The following is a 26,027-nucleotide window of genomic DNA, read 5'->3' as shown; positions in this document are numbered from 1 at the left end:
ATTATTGGGATTTCTGAAAATAGCGTATAAGTAATTAATAAAGGTAGAAGAAAAAAACTAGCTACTTACGTCATAATAAGACAAACTAGCGAAACAAACGGCTTGTGAAAACCATTATAACAATACTTACCTTATATAAATAAGTTAATTTTTTTCAGGTTTATTAATACTATATTTGCTAAGTAGCACCCTACATAATTTAGAACGAGTTTTGAGGCCAAAAACTTGATCTGTGTGATAATTTCTTCGAATAGGGAAGACGACAACATTTTTGAAGTTTTATATTTTTTTTGTAATGACAATCAATGTCACTGTTTTTACACAAAATTTATGTGTTCGAACTTCTTCAATTTTTTTATGGATTTTTATTCTTACACTGGCAACTTTAATCTGCCACACATTTTTTCACGCTTTAAACACCGCGATGTTTTTCTGTCATCAGTCATCAAATCAGCTGTGTATCACACACAGGGAACATGTACATAATAAATGTGCGTATTAAATTATTCGTGTGAAAATGTCCACTGATAAAAAAACTCGATGTTTATGATAAATTCATTGTCAAAGAGCAATGGCGCGGCGGAGTGGCAGCGGGATAACTAGCCTGGGGTTTAACCAGGACCAAGGTTTGTGAAGTGACACTTCCTAGTTCGATCACCTTCTTTGTTCTTTAATGCAGTTATTTGAATGTCCTGGTGATATGTCGGTGCGTGATGGGTGTGTGAATGTTTTAAGTGTGTCCTAAAACGTGGTCTAACACGATACATCTTGAAGTTTGAGATGATATTTGGGTGCAAACGCTACGCCACGCTTTATCTACAGAATCTACATCATACACTCCACGTGTTTTTATTTTTAGTTACCCACGCGCATTTGCTTCCTCCACTATTGTTTTGAAGTTTGTTACACACTAGGTACACACTTGTCTGTAAACTATCTTTGTTTACGTACTTTACTTACGTCAAGGAACTATTGTTATGTATTTTTGTTTAGGTTCCTTATGAGGTTAGAGCCAAGTTAGAGCGCGCTAAACGCGTTAGATGAATCAAGGTTAATTTATTTCATTGTGTTCTATGACACATAGATATTTATTCCAGTTTTATATCCTGTGAGACTAATATTAATTTGCTATTATAAATTATAACTTAGCGTGCCATATGTTGCCACTTACAGTGTTTACAAATAAAGTGTTTGAAAGTTTTTCAATTTTTTTTGGACTACAGTTATAAAACGAAGTAACTAACAGTTTAATTAAAATATTAATATTTTTGGATACATACAACAACCGACTTGGAATACGCCATCCATATGCCATAATTAAATTTTAGCAAATAACTGATTCTGTTTTGTCTTATGGAGTTTCCTGAAAACTATGAGGTTGTTGGAGCTTGTGAGGTTTATAGTTTACTAGCTTTGCCCGTAACCTTTTCTGCATAAAATGATGATGATTGATAAATACTATCTGTCCTTTCCCGGGCCTCAAACTATTTCCATACAAAATTTCTAAATTGGTTCAGTAGTTTAAGCATGAAGAGGTAATAGAATGATAGAGTGACTTTCGCATTTATAATATTAGTAGGGTTTGGCTTTGCGTGAATGGGGAATGTTATGAAAGTGAAGAAAACGAAAGAGGTATGTTAGAGTGTGTACTGTCTCTTCCGAAAATCGTCTTTTCCATATTGATATATTTGTCATTCGCAATTTTTACCATTTTACTTTTTCTCGATCGCATCCTTTTCCGGAAGCATTTCTAACCATTCGCATATTTTCCCATTAATTTTATTTTCCAGTAGCTTATTTTCCTAATATGTTTTCTAACCATTCGCATAATTTGGATATGTATTCTTATTATAATATACGAGAGACTCATTAAAAAATAACTTCTTTTTGTAAATCAATATCGTACAATATAATTAGTCGGTTCTGGCGCACTGTTTTGCTCGCAGTTCACCTAACACACTCCTCCTCGCTTCGCTCGTCGTCGCACCTATCTATTCCGTGATTGTAGACAAATAAAATATAGTGGGAAATTATGCGAATGGTTAGAAAACCTATTAGAATATTAAGATATTGGAAAATTAAAATAATGGGAAAATATGCGAATGGTTAAATATGATTTCGGAAAAGGATACGATCGAGAAAAAGTAAAATGGTAAAAATTGCGAATGGCAAAAATATCAATATGGAAAAAACGATTTTCGGAAGAGACAGTACACACTCGTATGTTAGGATCATAACAAGTGGAAATCCATGTTCTCTGCCTACCCCTCCGGGAAATAGGCGTGATTATATGTATGGAGGCCTATGTTCTGTAGTGGACATTTTATGGCTGAGATAATGATGATGATGATACGTATGTGACTTTGCTGTCACTCTAATTATATAACTTGCTTTGCAGGCTGCTTCACTTGCTGCCTCACATCAGGCCTGCGCGTCTACAATGTGGAACCGCTCGTGGAGAAAGCACATTACAGTAAGTCTATGGGCACTTAATTGAACACCTTTAAAGGCCGGTTAGCAATCGTTACAAAACGCAGGAAACCAGAGGGCTGGCCAGTATTTTGCTCAACGCATAAGTATTGCCATACAACGTGGCAATGCGGCCAGCCTTCTGGGCACACTGCCCATCGGCAGTGACTTGGGGGACGTTTTTTATTTATAGGCTTTTTATTTTAAGTTTATTTAGTTTAGAGATAGTTTGTATTATTATTTGTAAGCTAATTTAAAGTTTTATATTTACTTAATAGTGTTACAAAACTGACGGTCAATGTCAAATCCCATACATTTTGTCAGGAATGTAACGGTTAAACGTTACTGAAACACGACTTAAGTCGCACTTAACTTGTACAAGTTAAATGAAAATTCCCTTATACTTTAGTTATAACCAACCATCTCCAATCAGTTTGCCTGTTTTTGTAACAAGTCAAATTAAACGGATTTTATCACATATAATTAATTTAACTTGAGTTCCAGAGGCCCTTTTATTTTTTTATTTTATAGCCTTATATCAGAATATATGACATATCGTTTGTTTAATTATTTTCCATTGGTAATTATTCTGTGTGCCCTTTGGCAAAGGCCTCCCCCCAACACTTTCCAATCTTCTCTCTTCTGTGCCAGTCTGTTCCAGGTTTTGCCAGCTGTTTTTACCAGATCATCCTCCCATTTTCTGAAAGGTTTCCCTCTGTTTCTCTTGTCCTCTCTTTGGTACCATAGTGTTGCTGATTTATCCCATTTGTCTTCTCCTCTAATTACATGTCCAGAGGCCCTTACAAAAGCTTTTTTCCAAAATTTTATTGACAGAGCCAAAAAATCTTTCAATGGAGTGATTCTTGAGGAAGGTGTAGGTGTATGATTTAAGGTTTTGTGTAACCCATGCGAAGGGGTGGGTTGCGGGTCATTAAAATGTCAACGCTCCTCCAATGGCTGAAGAGACTATATCAGTTGCATTGTTAACCTTTATTGTAGGTACGAGTATCTTTCTGTTTTTAGTTTTAAAATCATAAGTATCATAACTGTAAAAGGGGTTACTTAGGGTCATGCATCACTCGCGAAATGACTCATTTTGAGGAAAACTCTTCATTATTTGTAAAGCTTATCTAAATTCGACCTTAAGGGTATATGAATAAGAATCAATACCGAAAATGGAAATTAAATCATTCTATCCTTTTGGTATCAAATGAATTTACCACAAGATCTTTGTCAGTCGTGTTAATAATAAATTCAAGAACTTCCTGATACCAATTTAACTCGGATAAAGTCAGACCAAGAATAGTCTGCAGCGGATTTGATATCCCACGCAGTGAAACGTCAAACTTCTATGAAATTATGACGTATAAATGACACTTGCACAGCGTGGGCTATCAAATCCGCTGTAGACTTATTTTTTGTCCGACTTTAGTATGTTTTTTTTTTTGTAGATACTAGGTTAGTTCGGAACCAAATCTTAGGTTACCTTTCCACTGAGGCGGAGACGTGCGGGAATCTACCAATAGCAGTGGTTATGATCCGGCGGATCCTCATCTCCGCTCACCTCCGCCTCAGTGGAAAGACAGCCCTAAGATAATTAACTAAAGTACAGTCAGTGGGGAGACACTCCTCACTTCGGTCGAAATCGGCTTCGTTCGGCTCAGCATTGCTCCGAACAATTATTAGGGTTGGTACCACTTGGCGTCCTTGTGAACGACCACAGATAATGATAACCACTCTAATTTTGACAACCCTAAATAGCCGAAAGGGATAGTGCCATATATTAGAAAAGGATAGCATGGTTCGACCCTGAACCGCTGTCAAACTTCGGCTTTGTAGGAAGTGTCCTTTCTGTGCGGTAGTAGGTACTATTATTTATTCTGTGGTACAGTCACCAGCAAAAGTCACTCGACGTACAATTTGTTTTTAAATTTAAAATCAAAACAATCGATTCTGGAACTTGCGACTCCTCTGGTGTTGTAGGTGTCCACGGCGACAGTAATTGCTTACCATCAAGCGATTCGGCTCAATGTTTGTGCAATGTTTTTCTTTTACAATTATTATGACTATTGAGTAGGTGTTTACCGATGGAATTGTGTTGTGGTGTGCATAATCTCCATTTTAAATCGCTTGACGCATATATTCGACGTCAATAGTTTAAAACTAAAATAGATAATACAGGGTGCTTGACGTTCTGCCATACTTTATGGAGAAAATAGTCTGTCAAAGAACTTTGTCGTAGAAAAAGGCGCGAATTCAATATTCTACGACACTTCGCGCCTATTTTTTAAAAATATGGCGCTTTTTTCTACTGACGGAAATGACTTGACAGACTATATATTATGTAGAATCGCTTGCCCTCGCGGTGTTCCAGTTAAGAAAAAAATGCCTTAATCCTTGCAACCGAGCGCCTGCCTGGCTACCTTCAAACGAGTATCGCCCTAAGGGTGTAACACCGCGAGCGCAGGCGATTGTAGGTGGTAATGAACTTTTTAAACCTCGTAAATGTATGGGGTTCTGATTCCTATTTGTGGATAGGCAGCCTATTTCACCTCACAGCGTGTAGATGAAGCTCGTTCGGATTGTGGATAAACGTTAAAAAAAAAAAACACGCTGTATGTCTGTTACTATTGAAAAATACATTATTGATTTCTTTTGACATACATTATTGATTATCTTTTGCTGCATTAAGTATTGTCTATAAAAAGATACAACTTCATTAGTCGAAGTAACGTTTAATGCAAATGGACTTAGGTCACATTGACCGGTATGTCTAGAGATTTTATTTACTACGTATGCAGTCACCTGCAATAATATGTTACTCTTCGAAAGCCGCAAAAATATGTGACGAGCTCTTATGGCTGTACAAATAAGATCGTGTCAGATATTTATGCGGCCTTCTTTGTGTAACCTATTATTGCAGGTGACTATACGTATTACGTAACCATGTCGATCTCGCATCGGTCTATTCAGCCATCAAAAACGGTGTTACACCATAAATCGTCTGATATAGACGAAAAGGCCTAAGATGATGATGATACGTAACCATGTTAGACCTTATCACCTTGTAATAAGATATAAAAACTGCAAGTAGTAAACATTAAAAAGAGTTAATCTCTCTCTCTCTCTCTCTCTCTCTCTCTCTCTATTTATTTAGGTATTATTCCCTGATATAATCGATTGCTGATCTAAATAAATTACTGTAATCAAGATAAGAAAGATGTTCTGGCTGGCGCAGGGCGCGTGCAGCTAGGGTTGCCATACGTCCGAATTTTTGACCCCTTGTCCGGATTGCGGCCTGACTTGGCATGTGTCCGGATTTTTAGGAATGACCTTATAAAAATAAAATGCGCGCCCGGGGAGGGGGCTACGGGATCGGGCGAAGAGAAAGGGAAAAGTAGATCCACGATACAGTACACCGCAGAGAGCAGCGCGCCGCCGGGGCGTCGTTCAAGCTACGCCAAATCTCTGCTACAAGAAATGTCCGGATTTTTAGGGTGATGTCCGGATTTTTATCAGGACATTTAATCCTTCCATATGGCAACCCTACGTGCAGCACAAGGCTGCACTGGCAGGGTCGCCATGTATGGGTATATTCTTAAGTAACACTTACATGCGCTTATATATGTAGGCTATGCGTATGTGGATGAGGAGTAGCACACACTGAATACAGCATACTGTCAAACAGAAATGAACTTGATAACAAAATGGTGGCCCAAATGTCATGTCCTCTTTACTGACAGCTTCCTCACTATCGCAACGTAACGTTAGATTGGTATGCATATTTTTTATATTTTATATTAGGCCAATTGAGTCGCTTAACTTCAAACTCGGGTAAATCCATGTGTCAGATTATGCGATTTTGGTATTAAGAAAACGTAATAGGGTAGATATTTGCTGAGAGGGTCCAATGGATTTACCCGAGTTTGAAGTTAAGCTACACAATTGCTGAGCACAAAGGTCTACAAAGTTAACAATACAACCACCGAATTCGTTGCGTGATTAACAGATCCAATGCGCAGATACTCGCGTAGATAAAACTTCATTCAAAATATCTGTGCCAAGCTAAATATAGTCGGTCGTTGACACTTGGCTAATTTCTGACACGGCTTTTTATTCTAAGTATTCAGGGCAAGGCAATGCAAGATATTTGTACAGTCAGCTACAAAGACGGCTGACATTACAATTTTTTATAATAAAGGAATAAGTTTGTGGCAAAAATTTCATGTTTGGTACAAGCTTTTGTCGCTGACTGTACTTTTTTTTCCACAGGTAACTAATACTCATCAAGATAATTCTAAAAACCCCAAACACAATTAGGTTGCGTTGTTTTATCACAGAGTTCCTATCACCTCATATTTCCATCATCAGATCAGCTCGATGGTACCATATATTTCACCCGACTTACATATCTATGTATGCACATTTTCAGGCTTTTCAGCTTCATTGGAAGTTGAGAAGTGGGTCAAATTTAACTTGCAAGATTTGACCCGTACCATCCCGTACATACTTACATGATGCATACTTAGGTACATTGCAAGTTTATAAAAAGCTTGTAAAAAAGGTCCTATTTGGTTACACGATTGAGCGAAAATCGTGAAGATAAATCAATAAATATGTTATCTTTATCATGATTGTTTGTTTTTAATAAATGCGTCAATTCTAACCTACGTAATATTTTGCTATTACACAGTTGAATCATCAAATGACGCTTTAAAGGTGTAGGTATTCGTTTCCATTTTGCCAATCTGTATTGATCTTTATTTGTCCACCATGTTATCCAGATTTGACTGAAGTGGTATGTATAGGTATGATCGTCAAACCAGAAGCTTTTAAGATTCTCTAAGTAATGGCGTCCCTTTTATATATGTACTTCGAATATTTTAAGCGTTAAGTACTCTGTCCTTACTTTTGATCTATGGCAGGCGTGGCTCACTCCGCGATTTCGTCGCGTCGCTACAAGTAGGTACATGCGGCCCACACCAATTTTGGTGTCTAGCAGTAGTTGTTGCCGCGCCCCGCTACTTACGGAACGGACGCCTGCTCGCGCTTGCGCCACCTTGCGGTCATATCTGTCGTAATAGACGTGTTTTGTTAGAGAGTGTCTACCTAGAACTATTATTTATTCTGGGTTTTTGGTTTATTTCTAGGCAAAGAAGAGCTCGGCGAGGTGTCCCTCTGCGAGATGGTGTTTCGCACCAACTGGCTCCTAGTGGTCAAAGCGAGGCGGCCATGCGCGCTGCTCTTGCTGGACGACCAGCAAAGGGCGTTCCGGGCCGAGGTGCTCTTCAAGTCGCCGATACGGGCGATACGAGCGCGTCGAGACAAGTGAGTGTTACTAGATTTGTAGCCTATTTCTAGGCAGAGATCGACGAGGTGTCCCTCTGCGAGAGTGTTTCGAACCATCTGGCTGCTAGTGGTCAAGGCGAGGCGGCCATGCGCGCTGCTGTTTCTGGACGACCAGCAAAGGGCGTTCCGGGCCGAGGTGCTCTTCAAGTCGCCAATACGGGCGATACGAGCGCGTCGAGACAAGTGAGTGTTACTAGATCTGTAGCCTATTTCTAGGCAGAGATCGACGAGGTGTCCCTCTGCGAGAGTGTTTCGAACCAACTGGCTGCTGGTGGTCAAGGCGAGGTGGCCATGCGCGCTGCTGTTGCTGGACGACCAGCAAAGGACGTTCCGAGCCGAGGTGCTCTTTAAGTCGCCAATACGGGCGATACGAGCGCGTCGAGACAAGTGAGTGTTTTCTGGTGGTAACATTTTTGACCAGAGGGCCGTAGCCAGTCCTCCGCTTTACGCGGACTGAATTGGCAGTTTTGCAGTCCGCAACTTGGTGACCACTGACTCATGATGCCTCGTAGAGAGGCGAGCCAAGTCGAGATTTCTATTTATTGTTGTGTTGTTGTATTGATTTGCGTACCGGAGTTCGAATCGACGAACCCACGACCACCTTTATCGAAGCCACCATATAATATGTAGGTAATTAAGTACCGTATCTAAAATTATAAATTATGTCAGCTACGCCGCATTGCGTGATGCGTAGTGATACAAATCCTCAAAATATACGTATTTGGCATTGGTAGCGGGGATTATAATTTGCATGATGAAATTATTAGCGGCTACAAAATAGCGCATTGTTATATAAATACATATTTCCGGATAAACATCATTCGTTTTCGTTACCCAAACGTTGACTGATCCAGATTGCTGTTTGCAAAGCCTGTACACCCGAGAGAAATGAAAACGGTTTACTTAATACGAACATTTATTATATTGTTATTTGTTTAATGGCTCCTCTACACGATGGGCCAGCGCCGGCCACTCCCAGGGACGCAGCCATGCGGTAGAATGAGATAGCAATATCACTTGCTCCCTCTAACGCATAAATGCGTCCCTTGGAGTGGCTGGCGCTGGCCCATCGTGTAGAGGAGCCATAACACAGTATTGTTAAAACGTAGAGTCCTTAAATAACTTTCTGAATTATTTAGAATTACTCAAATATATCTTATGTATATTATGTATAAGTATATTTGGCCTGTGTTAATATTATACCTACTTACACGTTTCAAATGTCTATTTTATATGCAAAATGCATACTCGGAGGTTTGAAACGCCTAATCTAGACGGAATCGTAGCAGGCCTTCAAATGGCCTTCGATTTACTTTGCCTGTGTTGAGACAAGGAATCATTATATTACTAAACAGTTATAGTAACAGAGATGCCTTGTCTCAAATACTCATTTAGTATTTTAAGTTTACTAGTTTAGCTTCAAGCTTAATTAAGCTTAAGTAGTTTATAGTTCGTTTTTTTAGCATTAGAAATAAGGTAAACAATCTTGATGTGATGTGAACCAGGGCTCGGAACCGGTATTTTTAAAAAACCGCCAAATAGACCAATATTTCCAATTATTTTATGCTCTTTACGTAAGACTGGATCATGTATTTAGGTAACGAATTTGTGTTATCAGATTGTCCAATTAAAAAAGAAATAATAAACCAAAGAACGAAAAAGAACGTAATAATACCGGTATTTTTGTATGGAGCAAAAACCGGTTTCCGAGCCCTGATGTGAACACATTTTAAAAATAAGTTACGGCAAATATGTAACATTTATGAATCTAATACGATCATTTATATTCTTCTGCTTTCATAAGGCTTGCTTAGAGGAGGAGGAGGAGGCTTTCATAAGTAATAGTTACCGATTATTAAAAAGCGTTTTTGAATTAAAAGACATGTCAAAATTGCTTACCTTCTTCCAAGTTCTTTCTAATGCTAAAAAAACGAACTATAATTTAGTTTAGCAGTGGGCGATAAAGGGCTGATATGATGATGAGTTTAGCTTCGCTTGCGCTTTCGGATGAAAGAAGCGCCTGGCGTCCGTTGGCTCGTTGGGTGGATGACATTCGGAAAATCGCGGGGTTCTTTGGATGAGACTAGCCCAGGACCTGTCCTACGCTCTGTACCAGTGGCGGCGCGTCTAGATCGTTCGCAGGCAACCCGTAGCTAAGTTGCCTTGCTTTTCTTCATAAGTTTAAAGAAAACGGCCCAGGAGCCTGAATATCAGACATGCCGATGGGAATCGAGTTCTATAATATGGACGCTCCGCCACTGCTGTGTATGCTACTAGTACTCATCCAGGGATAAGGTGGCGTACACGAAGAAAGGCCTATGCCCAGCAGTGGGCGACTGAAGGCTAGAATGATAATGATGACTTTATGATGATTTTGGCATTTTTTACTGCGTTGTTTGAGACCTAGGGAGTTATTTGTCGAGTTATATACTCAAGGCAGAGCAGTCGTGGTCACATTGAAAGATTCTACGCCAATTATATAGGGCCGGTACAGACGGACTGCAATCCGACTGCAATTTGTATGGGAACTGCACGCCAACTGTAACGTCGGTCGCCGGTATTTTCAAGCAAATTGCATTGCATTGCATTTCTGCAAGTAAATTGATCATTCACACACATCGCTCACGGTTCATCGTAAAGCGTCGATAAGATAAGGAGACCTTAGCCGAATAACCTAGTAGTCTCAATACAATATAATATTATAACTAAATTGTTTATCCTTAAGAAAGGCCAGGTCAAGAGCACCCTAATCTATGCATGTAATGGGAATCAGACTGTACAACATACTCGACGATGAAATTAAGCAAGCTTCTAGCGATGCAAGCAATATTTGTCCGCAAACTAAAAACCGTCCTACTAGAAATGGCTTATATTTAATAAAATTTTATTATTAATTGTAATGTTTTGTAATGTTATATGTAAGATAATTGTAAATAAGATGACTTGTAAATGTAAATATTTACCAATAAATATCATAACATATCATAATCCGGCGAGCGTGTATGAGGAATGCTATGAAGAGAACGAGGTATGTCAGGATCGTATGGCAACTGGAAATCCGCGGTCATGGTGTTATACCTAGTACTTATAGTGCGTGTTTACATGTTTTCGAGCCCGTAACTAGTACATATATTTTTGATGACGGCTACAGTCGAGAGTATATTTTGAAACAGATTCATAGATAAACGTGTTACTAATGTTACTATCATTTCTATTGTTATTTTATTGTTATCACTGAACACTCGGATGTCCACAGCACGTGTGGATTGCGTACACTCAAAACCAATGAAATCTAGTAACTTTAGACATACATGTCTGTACTAAGCGACCCGTTTTCATTGCTCTAAAGTGTACTGTTCATTACTATTGTAATAATAGTTAGGTACTTATAAGTAGAATAAACACTTTCAGACTATACGGACTTATCAACGCTTAAGTCATGCATATTATTCATGGATCACTCCACCTGAGTCAAATGAACTTTTAATTCAGTTAAGATAGATAACACATGCACATTATGCACAATAGCGTTTAACATCATCATCATCATCATCATCTCAGCCTATAAAAAATGGTGCCATTCTTGTCAGGAAAGCTGATAACACGAAAGTTAGACGTATCCGCTGTGACGCCGACCTGGACAAGCTATGAGGATTTTGTAAACATTCTATTGGGTTGTACATTTTGTTTTTATTTAAGATTGTCTCACTTGCAACAGTTATCAGGCATTCTTTGTCGTCTCGCTACAATACACCTTTTTTTAAGGACGATAATAAGTATAACAACATAACGGCTAAGATTTGTATACTAACCTATAATGTGTACAATGTGATAACATTTACCAAACGGGTGCAATCTCTATTATTTAATATTAACATATTCCGGATGCATATTCATACTGATTTATTGTGTAACCATACCCATAATGTAACGCGAATGGCTAAGACGCAAATAACTATAAAACCTCTTATCTACACCACAATAGCAATTTGTAACGTTATCTTTACATTAATTTTAAACCCGATTATGCATACTATATTTTTTGTGTTTAAAGGCTGCGTATTAAGTAATCGTATTGTTTTCATTGTTCGTCAACGACATCGAGTTGGATTTTTCTGTGTCAATTGTGTCGGGGCCTAATAATTTAATATTATACTATCAGAACTGTGGTGGTTTAAAATCGAAAATATCTGATTTGCGTCTAAATATTCTACAGTGTGATTACGATATTATAATTTTAACAGAAACATGGTTACGGCCGGGGATACACAGCGCGGAAATATTTTGTAATACTAATTACAATGTATTTCGGCGCGATAGGGACTTGGTCGGGACGGCGAAAAAGGATGGCGGTGGCGTTCTTATAGCGGTAAAATCATCCCTAAGGGTATCACGTGTCCCAAAATGGGAGTCAAAAAATATTGAAGATATTTTTATTACCTTAATTAGTCAACAATCTAAATTAATAATTAACTGCGTTTACATTCCACCAAAAACACCTTATTGCATCTATAAAGATTACTGTGATAAAATTACAAAAATTAACGATAGCTACAGTGGTTTTGATATTTGTATTGTGGGTGATTTTAATATACCTACTATTGATTGGGTGGACCGGCCGGGCTCGCGGGAACTTGTGCCGTCGAATGGTGTCTTGTGTCAGATAGGGGGGCTCGTTCTAGGATCTAGTAGTATACTGGGCCTTAAACAATTTAACAGGTTCCGCAATACGAATGACAGGATTTTAGATTTACTATTTTGTAGCCAGGAGGGCGTTATTACTGAGCCCGATATTGAACTCTCTAATATCGATAGGCATCACCCGCCTATAGTATTTACCATGAACCTTAATTGTCCTCGACCACTTTCCGTCAACCGTATCCGAAAATATAACTACGAAAAGGCTGATTACTCCGTTATAGCACATGAATTGAATAAGGTAAATTGGGAAGATGAATTTCGTAACTTACAACCGGACCAAGCGGTAGGGCGATTCTACAATTTGTTGTTTGATATTATAGATAAATTAATTCCACTTAAACATTTAAAAAATTCTAAATATCCAAAATGGTTCTCCCATGCACTTATTAGTACTTTAAATAGGAAAACCAAATTATGGCGCAAATGGAAGATCTATCATTCGCTTGCTGATTATCGGGAGTACTCGCTTCTTCGCACTCGCTGCAAAACATTAATGTTGGAATCTTTTAATACCTTTACTGTCAACACGGAAAAGTCTTTAAAACATAATATCAAGGCATTCTGGTCCTATGTGGCATCCCAAAGAAAAAGTCTGTCTAGCTACCCTGAGACTATGTTCTATGAGAGTGAATCCGCATCGACGCCTAAACAAATTGTAGATCTATTCTCCAAGTTCTTTTTCTCTGTATTTGAACCGAAGGGTGACATTAACCATGAAGTTCTGACAAACCTACCACAGCGTGAGGGAGCACCTAACTTATCAAACTTATATATTAAGAAATCTGATCTTTTTAAGAAACTCGCAAACGTCGATACGAATAAGGGAATCGGGCCTGACAAAATTAGCCCTATACTTGTTAAAAACTCTGCTAAGGCGCTTACTAATCCATGCCTGAGTTTAGGTGTCTTTCCCGAGCAGTGGAAAACTTCTAATGTTACACCAATTCACAAAAATGGGTCACGCGCAGATATAACCAATTATCGACCTATATCTGTGCAATCTTGCATCCCTAAAGTATTTGAGAGTTTAATACATGACCTTTTGTATCCCTCGCTTGTTAATGCTATAATACCAGAGCAGCATGGTTTCATGAAAGGTAAATCTACAATCACTAATCTTACACTTTACACAAACTACCTATTTGAATCTATGGATAAAAGAATACAGGTTGACGTGATATTCACCGATTTCAGAAAGGCTTTTGACAAGGTGGACCATTTACTGCTTTTAGAAAAATTGGCTTACAATGGCATTCGGGGAAACCTCCTACGTTGGTTTATGTCGTACCTCTCTAACAGAACCCAAGTCATTGCCTTGAATGGGTTTAGGTCTAACCTCACAACGGTATCTTCTGGGGTAATACAGGGTTCTATTTTGGGTCCCTTGTTGTACATTATTTTTATAAATGACATTAAAGAGTGTTTTAAGAACTGTAGTATTCTAATGTTTGCAGACGACCTAAAGATATTTAAATCAGTTAAATCTCGTGATGACATTCACTTAATTCAAGATGATATCAACAATTTTACCTCGTACTGTCATAAGAATAAACTGCAATTAGCGGGTGATAAATGTTTGCACATGTGTTTTACTAAAAATAAAAAAAGGGCTATTGACACTGAATTTAGAATTGGCAATACGGCCATTACAAAAGTATCGTCTGTACGTGACTTAGGTATATTATTTGACAATAAACTTGATTTTAACAGTCACATTGAACGAATTATCTCTAAAGCATATCAAATGTTAGGATTTGTATTAAGAGCGCTCTTACAAGAAAAGTCGAAATAATGCAAAATTGATGATACTAGTCGACGAAATTCAGGACTTTGTGCTCCTTATTAGAAACAATGAGTACTTGTTCCAGTAAAAGCGTCTTCTTATCTTTTTAAATATCGTTGTAAATATTAGAAAAAGGACTTATTAAATAAGTAATGAATTTTTTTCTGATGGTCGTTTCCGAAAAACCGCGTGAAGCACTGAACGGCAAGCTTTTATTTGGAAATGTTGAGAAGTTTTCTCTGCTAAACCTGGCTATTTTGTATTACTAATACCCTGTACTTTAAGCATATCAAACGATATTTTTCCTACATACCTTTGAGAAAGAGAAAATCAAAGTAAAACGAACTCAATTTTCTCTCCGAAACAAGTGTCAATTTCTACGAAAATCTACTTAATATCGAAGTCATTTTCATACTCAAGCAATCTGCAACGTTTGCTTATACTGTTGGTATACATTAGTGTTTATGAAATTCTACTATAATTTTTTGGCAATTTTTTGAAAACTACTCTATATTACCGATGACGCGCGCTCACCAGCTCAGTGCCGCGGCAGAGCTTGTACAGGCAGGACGTGTGTCGGTCGGCTCCGCACATTTTCAACGGCGACGACGAGGTTTTTTATCATTGTGTGCGGCGGGCGCCGTGTAAAACGCTATACTGTGTGCGTGTAAACCGCAACGAGAGACTTTGATCCTAGCACTGTTTTTATAGTATTATAATTTATAATGGTACAGTTTAATAAACTACCGGACAGGATTAAAAATATTTGAAACGACCTGACATTCTATATGTATTTATTTGACTCAAGATAGTACTCAGGGTCTGATGATGGAGCCGGAAGGTGGTCACCGGTACCAATCAACCATGCAACTAAACCACTTCGTGTTTGGGCACGTTTGATTCGGCTCAACAAGATCTTTGACTCAGGGTCTGATGATGGAGCCGGAAGGTGGTCACCAGTACCAGTCAACCATGCAACTAAACCACTTCGTGTTTGGGCTCGTTTGATTCGTCACAACAAGATCTTTGACACAAGATAGTACTCAGGGTCTGATGATGGAGCCGAAAGGTGGTCACCGGTGCCAATCAACCATGCAACTAAACCACTTCGTGTTTGGGCTCGTTTGATTCGGCTCAACAAGATCTTTGACTTAAGATAGTACTCAGGGTCTGATGATGGAGCCGGAAGGTGGTCACCAGTACCAATCAACCATGCAACTAAACCACTTCGTGTTTAGGCTCGTTTTATTCGTCTCAACAAGATCTTTGACACAAGATAGTACTCAGGGTCTGATGATGGAGCCGGAAGGTGGTCACCGGTACCAATCAACCATGCAACTAAACCACTTCGTGTTTAGGCTCGTTTTATTCGTCTTAACAAGATCTTTGACACAAGATAGTACTCAGGGTCTGATGATGGAGCCGGAATTTGGTCACCGGTACTAATCAACCATGCAACTAAACCATTTCGTATTTGGGCTCGTTTGATTCGTCTCAACAAGATCTTTGACACAAGATAATACTCAGGGTCTGATGATGGAGCCGGAAGGTGGTCACCGGTACCAATCAACCATGCAACAAAACCACTTCGTGTTTGGGCTCGTTTGATTCGTCTCAACAAGATCTTTGACACAAGATAGTACTCAGGGTCTGATGATGGAGCCGGAAGGTGGTCACCGGTACCAATCAACCGTGCAATGAAACCACTTCGTGGTTAGGCTCGTTTTATTCGTCTCAACAAGATCTTTGACACAAGATAGTACTCAGGGTCTGATGATGGAGCCGGAAGGTGGTCACCGGTACCAATCAACCATACAACTAAACCACTTCGTGTTTGGGCTCGTTTGATTAGTCTCAACAAGATCTTTGACACAAGATAGTACTCAGGGTCTGATGATGGAGCCGGAATGTGGTCACCGGTACTAATCAACCATGCAACTAAACCAATTCGTGTTTGGGCTCGTTTGATTCGTCTCAACAAGATCTTTGACACAAGATAGTACTCAGGGTCTGATGATGGAGCCGGAAGGTGGTCACCGGTACCAATCAACCATACAACTAAACCACTTCGTGTTTGGGCTCGTTTGATTAGTCTCAACAAGATCTTTGACACTGAAGATACACAAGGTTTGATTATGGAACTGAAAGGTGGCCATGGGTACCAGTCTATCATGTAACTGAACTACTTCGTGTTTAGGCACGTTTTATTCATCTCAACAAGATCTTTGACACAAGAAAGTACTCAGGATCTGATGATAGAGCTCGAAGGTGGCGACGGGTACCTGTCTATCACATAACTGAACCACTTCGTGTTTGGGCTCCGTGTTTGGGCTTCGTGTTTGGTTTATCAGTATCACCTAGTGTCAAAGATCTTGTTGAGACGAATCAAACGAGCCTAAACACGAAGTGGTTTAGTTGCATGGTTGATTGGTACCGGTGACCACCTTCCAGCTCCATCATCAGACTCTGAGTATCACCTAGTGTCAAAGATCTTGTTGAGACTAATCAAACGAGCCTAAACATGAAGTGGTTTAGTTGCATGGTTGATTGGTACCGGTGACCACCTTCCGGCTCCATCATCAGACTCTGAGTATCACCTAGTGTCAAAGATCTTGTTGAGACTAGTCAAACGAGCCTAAACATGAAGTGGTTTAGTTGCATGGTTGATTGGTACCGGTAACCAACTTCCAGCTCCATCATCAGACTCTGAGTATCACCTATATAGTGTCAAAGATCTTGTTGAGATGAATAAAACGAGCCTAAACACGATGTGGTTTAGTTGTATGGTTGATTGGTAATGGTGACCACCTTCCAGCTCCATCATCAGACCCTGAGTACTGTCTTGTGTCAAAGATCTTGTTGAGACGAATCAAACGAGCCCAAACACGAAATTGTTTAGTTACATGAGAGACTGGTACCCGTGACCACCTTCCAGCTTAGGGAATGCAATCCCGCATGAGGAACTCCATCCCGGTATTCCGCGGGATTGCCATTTTAAGTCCCGCGGGATCCCGGTATTTGCGGGATCCCGCAAGTTAGTATACAATTTTACGAATTAGTACTAAATATGAAGGTTGAAAACTAAAATTAGAAATAGTACATTTTGTATTAAAAGAATACGGTATAATGACAGTAATCAAGAATTTAAGAACGTGTGTAAAGGCTTAATTAACGCGATTTCGTAAGTCCTGTACCACTCGTGGCACACACAATGTTTTTCATCACACCTGTGAGGAAAAAAGAGGGAAAACAATAAAAAATCTGCCTAATTTCGGACGTACCTACATAACAAAATTCCCTGGGTACAAATTTAAGATTTACGGACCGCGTCGCCTACGTAAAATAACACCTTTTACGAGCAAGTGTGATGAAATAAATAGACAAATTCGGGTAAAATGCTCTTCCGTGTCATTGCCCCTTTCCTCCGTAGATGCATTTAGGCTCCGTGAAGAATTTTCGCCAGTAGGCACGTGCCCGAGCCTGTGTTCCTTGTAGTAACACGTAAGAACCACGTCGCTCTTCGATCCCGCAAATCCCGCGGGATCCCGCTTAATTTACGAGCGGGATTAATCCCGCAAATTGCATGCGGGATCCCGGTATTTCGGGATCCTGGTATCCCGGTATTGCATTCCCTATTCCAGCTCCATCATCAGACCCTGTGTATCTTCAGTGTCAAAGATCTTGTTTAGACGAATCAAACGAGCCCAAACACGAAGTGGTTTAGTTACATGATAGACTGGTACCCGTGGCCACCTTCCAGCTCCATCATCAGACCCTGTGTATCTTCAGTTTCTTGTAACTTGTTTCTTGTAAATAAGCGAGTACCTATAATTTCTTTCGAGTAATATACGTTCATAAGTACGAGTATGGGGCTATTCATAAATTACGTCGTTTCAAATGGGAGGAGGGGGGGAGGGGGTCATGGACATCGGATGATGGTAGCATGACGTAGGAGGAAACAGAGTCATCCGAAGCATGATTTTTGGATGATTTGAGGGATGGGGGGGTCAAAAATAGACGACGTAATTTATGAACAGCCCCTATGTACATTTGCACTGCATTTAGTATTTTCGTACTTACCAAATAACAGTTTTAGGACTTTATAAGTTAAGTACAGTTAGTGTTGTTATGGTTGATTTCAATATGCTTCGCGAAGGATCAAGAATGTTTAATCCATCATTGTAGTGCGAGTGTGGTAGAAGGGATCGGAATACTGAGCTCGCACGGCCTGCCGCAGCGCGTAAAATACCTAAACTCGCTCAACCCCGAAATGTAATAGCACTCTTAAGAACAGCAAAAGTGTTTAAAAAATCATCCACGTACATTCTATTATACAAAGCTCTTGTTAGACCGCATTTGGAATATGCATCAATTGTGTGGAACCCATTTTACTCCAAGTATTCGAACGCAATTGAAATGGTCCAAAAAAAGTTTTTGCGGGCTACACATAGACGCTTAACTGGCAAACGCATGTCCTATTGTAATTTATTAAAACATTATAAGCTACCCTCCCTCGACTCAAGGCGCATGTGTTCTGATATGATGGTTCTCCACAACATCTGCCATGACAGGTACGACTGCTCAGAGCTGCTTGACAACATTTGCTTTAGGGTCCCCTCACGCAGTACCGCCCGCTCTAATGCCTTGTTCGCCGTCCCAACTTGTTCATCTAACGCTGGGATCCGCGCACCTTTGCGCCGCCTTTGCAATACTTACAATAAATTATTCACGGCCGTGGACATTTTCAACACAAACAGAGCACGATTCCAAAAACAAATTCTTGATATTCTAGCTGAGACAACATAATTTCTTTGTATATTTAGCTGGTTTCATTGCATCTTGTCGCTAGTGTGCGTTAGCTTAGTTAAGTTTACTGTAGCATACCTTTACCTATATTATGTATAGTTCTAAGTGAGAGCGTTTTAGGAGGTAGGTGCACATCTTTTGAATTATATAACTTACCATTAACTATTATGTACTTACTTCTGTTGTTTCTCCAATAAAGATAATAAAAAATAAAAAAATATATACGTCCCACTGCTGGGCACAGGGCTCCTCTCGAGCGCGAGAGGGCTTGGGCTATAGTCCCCACGCTAGCCCAATGCGGATTGGGGACTTCACATACACCTTTGAATTTCTTCGCAGATGTATGCAGGTTTTCTCACGATGTTTTCCTTCACCGAAAAGCGACTGGTAAATATCAAATGATATTTCGTACATAAGTTCCGAAAAACTCATTGGTACGAGCCGGGGTTTGAACCCGCGACCTTCGGATTGCAAGTCGCACGCTCTTACCGCTAGGCCACCAGCGCGTTTAACATACTCATTGTATATTAAACAAACTTCAAGATTTTTATGGTGAAGGTTCTCAATTCGTCGGTTTTTAGGGTTCCGTACCCAAAGGGTAAAAACCGGCCCCTATTACTAAGACTCCACTGTTCGTCTGTCTGTCTGTCACCAGGCTGTGTCTCATGAACCGGTGATAGCCAGACAGTTGAAAATTTCACAGATGATGTATTTCTGTTGCCGTTTTAACAACAAATACTACTTCAAAAGTACGGAACCCTCGGTGAGCGAGTCCAACTCGCAAATGTTCGGTTTTTATGTATGTTTCCCTATATCCCGAAAACGGCTCGACCGATTTAGAATATCATTTTTGTGTTTAAATGCCTATACAATCACAGTTGGTCCCATTGTCATTAAATCAGGATTTCCATGACGGGATCCTGAAGATATCGAGGGATATCTTCAAATATTTAAAAAAAATAGTCGTTTATTTGTCCAAAACATGTATAAATAGTACTTAACTACAGGTCTTATAAAGGCGGGATTCCACCAGTGTGCGGCACAAGCATATTCAGTACAAAAATGCGTGTGCCGCACACTGGTGGAATCCGGCCTTAATATTATATACTGTTGTATCAATATGCTGTGCCGTAAGGCGTACAAATTTACTCTCGGAAAGGATCATTTGGCAAAACTGCTGGTGAAGATAAAATGATGGCATTTCAAACTATTTTGTGAAGTAATTAAATACAAAACGTTTTTTTCAGAGTGGCAGTAGTGTTGTCCTCGAGTATACAAGTCCTGTCTCTGCCGTCGCTGCAACGGGTCGCGCTAGTGCGGACGCCAGCCGGCTCGCGGCCCTTGTGCGCATTAGCCACCGAGCCGGGGGCAGCGTTGCTGGCTGCGCCTGCGCCGAGGAAAGGCTCAGCGCAGTTGCTGGTAAGCTATAAGTCCGGAGACAGTTTGAGGTGCCAAACAACATTTATGAGTCAGTTGAGATGCCAAGCAACATTTATGAGTCAGTTGAGGTGCCAAGCAACATTTATGAGTCAGTTGAGATGCCAAGCAACATTTATGAGTCAGTTGAGGTGCCAAACAAGATTTATGAATCAGTTGAGGTGCCAAGCAATGTTCATAATGGCTGATTTTGACGGCGCGCGCATGCGATTTTAGTCACATTAGTTATGTGATACGTCCAATTCAACCGACCGATCAAAAACAGCAATGTAATGAAACTCGTATGCGAGTTCTCGCATCGTCTAAATAGGACTTAAGGGTAGGATTCGGGTGTTCCACCTGTCCAATTTCTTGATTCAATGTGTTTTTGAGTCTCAACATTTTGTTAGATGAAGTGAGACGCAACGACATTGGACTAAGAAATTGGACACGTGGAATACGTACCTAAGACAGTTTGAGGTACCAAACCACATTTATCATTCAGTCTGAGGTGCCAACAAATATTTATAAGTCAGTTTGAAGTGCCAAACAACATTTATAAGTCAGATTGAGGTGCCAAACAACATTTATAAGTCAGATTGAGGTGCCAAAAACATATTTATGGTTTAGTTTGAGGTGCCAATCAACATTTATAAGACAGTTTGAGTAGTCAAACAACACTTATAAGTCAGTTTGAGGTGCCAAAAAACATTTGGTTTAGTTTGAGGTGCCAATCAACATTTATAACACAGTTTGAGGAGCCAAACCACATTATTAAGTCAGTTTGAGGTGCCAAACAACATTTATGGTTTAATTTGAGGTGCCAATCAACATTTATAAGACAGTTCGAGGAGCCAAACAACATTTATACTTGAGGCTACGTCAGCCACCTGAGAGCTCACGATCGTCGCTCTCACTAGCCAGTGAATACCCAGTCGCCGAGGCCGAAACCGGCTAGGACAGGGATGATGATGACACTAGTAAATTGGACGTGAAAAACATTACTATTTTTTTTTACCAGGATGTGTCCCGGGCGGTGAAAGGTGCCCAGTCGAGTTCCCCAGCGGTCCTAGGCTGCCACCAGAGCGAGCTAGTGTGCCTAGGTCTCTCGGCCAACGGCGCGAAGCTGGCTACGGCGTCGGCGAGGGGCACCATCATACGGCTGTGGGACACCGCGTCGAAGCAAATGCTGCACGAACTGAGGCGGGGCTCGGACTATGCTAACGTATATTGGTAAGGACCTGTTTTGATTTCTTTTTTTGCTTTTTAGGGCTACCTAAAGGTTAAAAACCCAATTATTATTAACCCCTAGGGTGATTCACTTTTGTATGGAGAAAAAAAAGTTGTAAAACTTTTCGTGACTTTGCTCACCAATGGAGTCTCCCGACCCTAAAAACTATAACAATCTATTTCAATTTTCAAAAGAATAGAATAACTTTTAGAGGTTGCACAAGTTGAAAAGGTGGAGTGAGAACCCCATACAATGCGTGAAAATGAACTATGTTCTAAAATGACAAAATATAATGAACTGATACTAAAATCGAATGAGAAAATTGAATTTTGCGCCTACAACATGATAAAAGCACTTTTCCTTTGAAAAAAGGTGGAAAAACTGAAAAATCTTAATTAGAACATTTATCGAGTAACAAAAATCCAAGTTTACTACTAATTTTAAAATTTATTTATGCAGGGTGATTCATGAGACGTGAGCAGGACTAATCCTACACACTCATTAACTGATTATCAATCGATCACCGTCGTATTTAGGTGAAACAACCACATTTTTTCTTATTTTTTTACTTTTTGGTACGGGCAAATTTAATTCTCTACAATCATGGTCACCCCCCAAAACCTAATTAATAAACTTAAAACCTCTTTAACCGTAATGACAGCATTTTGATTACGAAGAAAATAAACTGTCAAACTTGAGAGAGATACGACTTTTCAAAAGTAACCAGACCGTGATGACAATGATGACATTCAATTTGACACAGAATATCGGTAATTTAGTATTCTAATTCTAGGGTAACCATGCATGTCGTAAATAAATTAAAAACTTTTTTTTTCAACTAGACTAGAAAATTTACGTTAACCTCACTGATACTGATACGAAACAGTTGCTTATAATTTACTAAATGCGCAGTGTTAGTCCTGCTCACGTCTCCTGAATCACCCTGTATGTAGAAGGTTCAGTATCACACTACTCTCCGCTTTGATGATAGCCGCTTAAACCATGTTCTACCCTCCGATGTAGAGTCGTTGGTTATTTGAAAAATCTTTGTTGATTATGTGCAACCTCTAAATGTTGACCGATTTTAATTTTTTTTAACGTATAATATTTCTTTATCAGTTAGAACAAGAATTTGATCAAAGTCAGATGAAAATCGAAAATTCGGAAAAATGAAACACCCTATTAACCCCTTTATTCATACCTTTACTAAAGTTAGCAAGCCGATAATAATCGTTTGTTCCTTTCCGACGTATTGGTATGATGGAAAGAGACAAACGATTATTATCGGCTTGTCATGTCAACTTTAGTAAACGTTTATGAATAATAGGGTAAGACTCCACTGTTCATCTGTCTGTCACCAGGCTGTATCTCATGAACTGTCATTGCTAGACAGTTGAAATTTTCACAGATTATGTATTTCTGTTGTTGCTATAACAAATACTAAAAACAGAATAAAATAGATATTTAAGAGGAGCTCTCATACAACTAACGTGATTTTTTTGCGTAATGGTACCTACAGAACCCTTCGTGCGCGATTCCGCCTCTCACTTGGCCGGTTTATTTCTTCAATTACATGAATATGAACTAAAATAATAGCTTCTTAGACATTTTTGATGATCTCTATTTATGAACAACGGGCACTCAGGCGGAAAACGTCCATCTGGGCGTCCCAGATACCGCTGGAGTGATGAAGTTCTATAAGACCTGTCCGCCCTCGGAATACCCAAGTGGTGTGAAGTGGCGCAGAATAGGGCAGAGTGGCGCTCTCTTGTGTCAGAGGCCCGGATCCTCTTTGGGTCACTGAGATGAGAGCACATACGTACCCAATGATGTATTACCTATGTAAGTAAGTGCTATAGTCAGACCGTAAAAAGTCTGCAGCGATTTTGATAGCCCACGCGGTGCAAGTGTCATTTTAAAAGTCAAACTTCTATGAAATTATGACGTATACATAACACTTACGCCGCGTGGGCTATCAAATCCGATGCAGACTTTTATCGGTGCGATTATATTTATAAACAGCATGGACTAGTGGATGATGAAAAATTAAAACGCATATTTACTATTTCAGTATAAAGTTCAACCCCGGGGGCACGCTGGTGTGCTGCGTGTCGGACACGGGCACGCTGCACGTGTGGGCGGCGCGCGGCGGCTACGCGCATGTGGCGGCCGCGTCAGCACCGCCCGACACCAGGGCGCTCTGCGCCTTCGCCGGCGACGACCAGGCCGTCGGTGAGTGTCTGCAGGCTGGGGGACCGCTTACCGGGGGGCCATATTGCGCCTCCGGGCTCAACCCCTGGAGCCTGGCTCCCGCGGGCCGGACGCTTTGGGTGTCGGCGGGCCGAATTATTTATTATACTAGAAGTTACAACTTTTTTGTTACATACAATGCTCCACAAAACTACATTTAGTTTGACTGGAGTCTCAGTATACTATAATATTTTGATATTTGGCCCGCGGGCCGGGGTTTGGAGAGACCTGGATTAGAGGGACAACGTGATTACCTATCTGTCAAACATCGATTTTGTTAGACAACGAATTGTGTACATAATACGCGCCTAAAGCTGCAAGCGCCGCGCTCCAAACCGGTCCGTTGCGCGCCTGCGCGAGGGACGAGCAGCCATGCGGTAGAATGAAATAGCAATTTCACTTGCTCCCTCTAACGCATAAATGCGTCCCTCGTTGGCGTTGGCCCAACGTGAAGAGGAGCCTTTAAGGTACAATTGTCAACTTAAATAATAAACAATAAGATCAAAAGTAAGAAAGCCAGAATAATTTCGCACATTGACTCGCCATTTCCTACCTCTATCGCACGCTCATAAATACCTATAGCTGTCCCGCTACATGCGTACAGTCAGCAGCAGAAGTTGCTAAGCGGGCGAGGTGTTCAAAATGTTATTAACGCGACTTTATTGTTAAGAGATTAAGAGCGTGTCAAGGTAATTTAGAACACCTCGCCCGCTTAGCAACTTCTGCTGCTGACTGCACTTGTAGCGACGCGACGAAATCCCGGAGGGAGCCATGCTTGCTGGAATGATGAAGTGACCAGGAAACTTCCTTTTTACAAGCTTTTATTTAGTTTCACCTGACCGTTGTCTGTCTGTCGGTCTGTAATCAAATCTTGCAAGTTAAATTTGATCCACTTCCCGGTTTCCGATTGAGCTGAAATTTTGCATGCATGTATAAATCGGATGACAATGCAATATTATGGTACCATCGAGCTGATCTGATGATGGAGACCGGAGGTGGCCATAGGAACTCTGTGATGAAACAACGCAACCTAATTGTGTTAAGGGTTCTTAGAATTGTCTCGATGAGTATTAGTTGACTGTCGTAAAAAAAGTACTACAGTCAGCGATAAAAGCTTGTACCAAAAATGAAATTTTTGCCAAAAACTTATTCCAGTGATATGTGAAGACGGCACGTTCCACAAGTTCACATTCTCGGCCGAGGGCAGCTGCCATCGCAGCGAGTTCGAGTACTTCATGCAAGTAAGTTACTAATATCTAAGTTATAACAGTGTGGAGACACTCTTGGCTTGGTATCGTCTTGGGGCGTCCCATTCGTTTTTCGTCAATTTCTTAAATTAGTCTTATTCAGCTTTCGTCACGCATTCTACATTGAAAGCCACCGACGATTGTGACGAATGTGGAATGGGTGACGAAAGCAGAATAGGACTAATTTAAGAATTTGATGATAAACAAATGGGACGACCCAAGACGACACCCTTGACTTCGGGTAAACTCGGCTACGTTCGGCTCAGCATTGCTCCGAGCTATTAGTAGGGTTGGCACCACTTGACGTCCTTTTGCGTGAACGACCACAGATAAAATTATGTGTTGAATTCTGACAACCCTAAATAGCCGAAAGGGATTGTGCCATACATTAGTGAGGGATAGCACCATAATAAAAAAAACCCCATTCCCATTCATAATAAAAAAAAACAAAAAAAAAAGCATGATTCGTCCCTGAATAAGAATATAGGTTAAATTTTTACGGAACCCTCGGTGGGCAAGTCCGACTCTCACTTGACCGGTTTTTTTTAACGTGACCGTTTTTTTTTCAGGTGGGCGATGATGACGAGTTCCTGCAATGATACAATTTACAATATTTTTGGCAAAAACTGTTTATAAATATGAAGTGAAAACCGCAGACTAAGTAAATCCGGAAGTGTCATAATTTAAGGTAATCGGATAAGTGTGCAATCTTTGCAATTATATAAGTAATTGGCCAATTAGATGCAAACTTATGCTCTAGTTTCCTAGGATAGCA

At 40.1% G+C, this 26,027-nt stretch overlaps 1 protein-coding gene across 1 annotated transcript; it reads left to right on the top strand.

The window, feature by feature from the left end:
* The first annotated feature begins 419 nt into the window (after positions 1–419).
* LOC134670820 (WD repeat domain phosphoinositide-interacting protein 4-like) lies at positions 420–26,027 on the top strand. The gene is made up of 8 exons (XM_063528643.1): positions 420–626; positions 2,399–2,473; positions 7,620–7,797; positions 20,356–20,527; positions 21,546–21,757; positions 23,827–23,987; positions 25,161–25,246; positions 25,822–26,027. The coding sequence occupies exons 1-8, from the start codon at positions 572–574 to the stop codon at positions 25,849–25,851; spliced, it is 969 nt and encodes a 322-aa protein (XP_063384713.1). The 5' UTR covers positions 420–571; the 3' UTR covers positions 25,852–26,027.

This window comes from Cydia fagiglandana, chromosome 14 (assembly GCF_963556715.1).
Source record: "Cydia fagiglandana chromosome 14, ilCydFagi1.1, whole genome shotgun sequence".
NCBI classification, from domain to species: Eukaryota; Metazoa; Arthropoda; class Insecta; order Lepidoptera; family Tortricidae; genus Cydia; species Cydia fagiglandana.
This window is presented reverse-complemented; position numbering and strand designations above follow the sequence as displayed.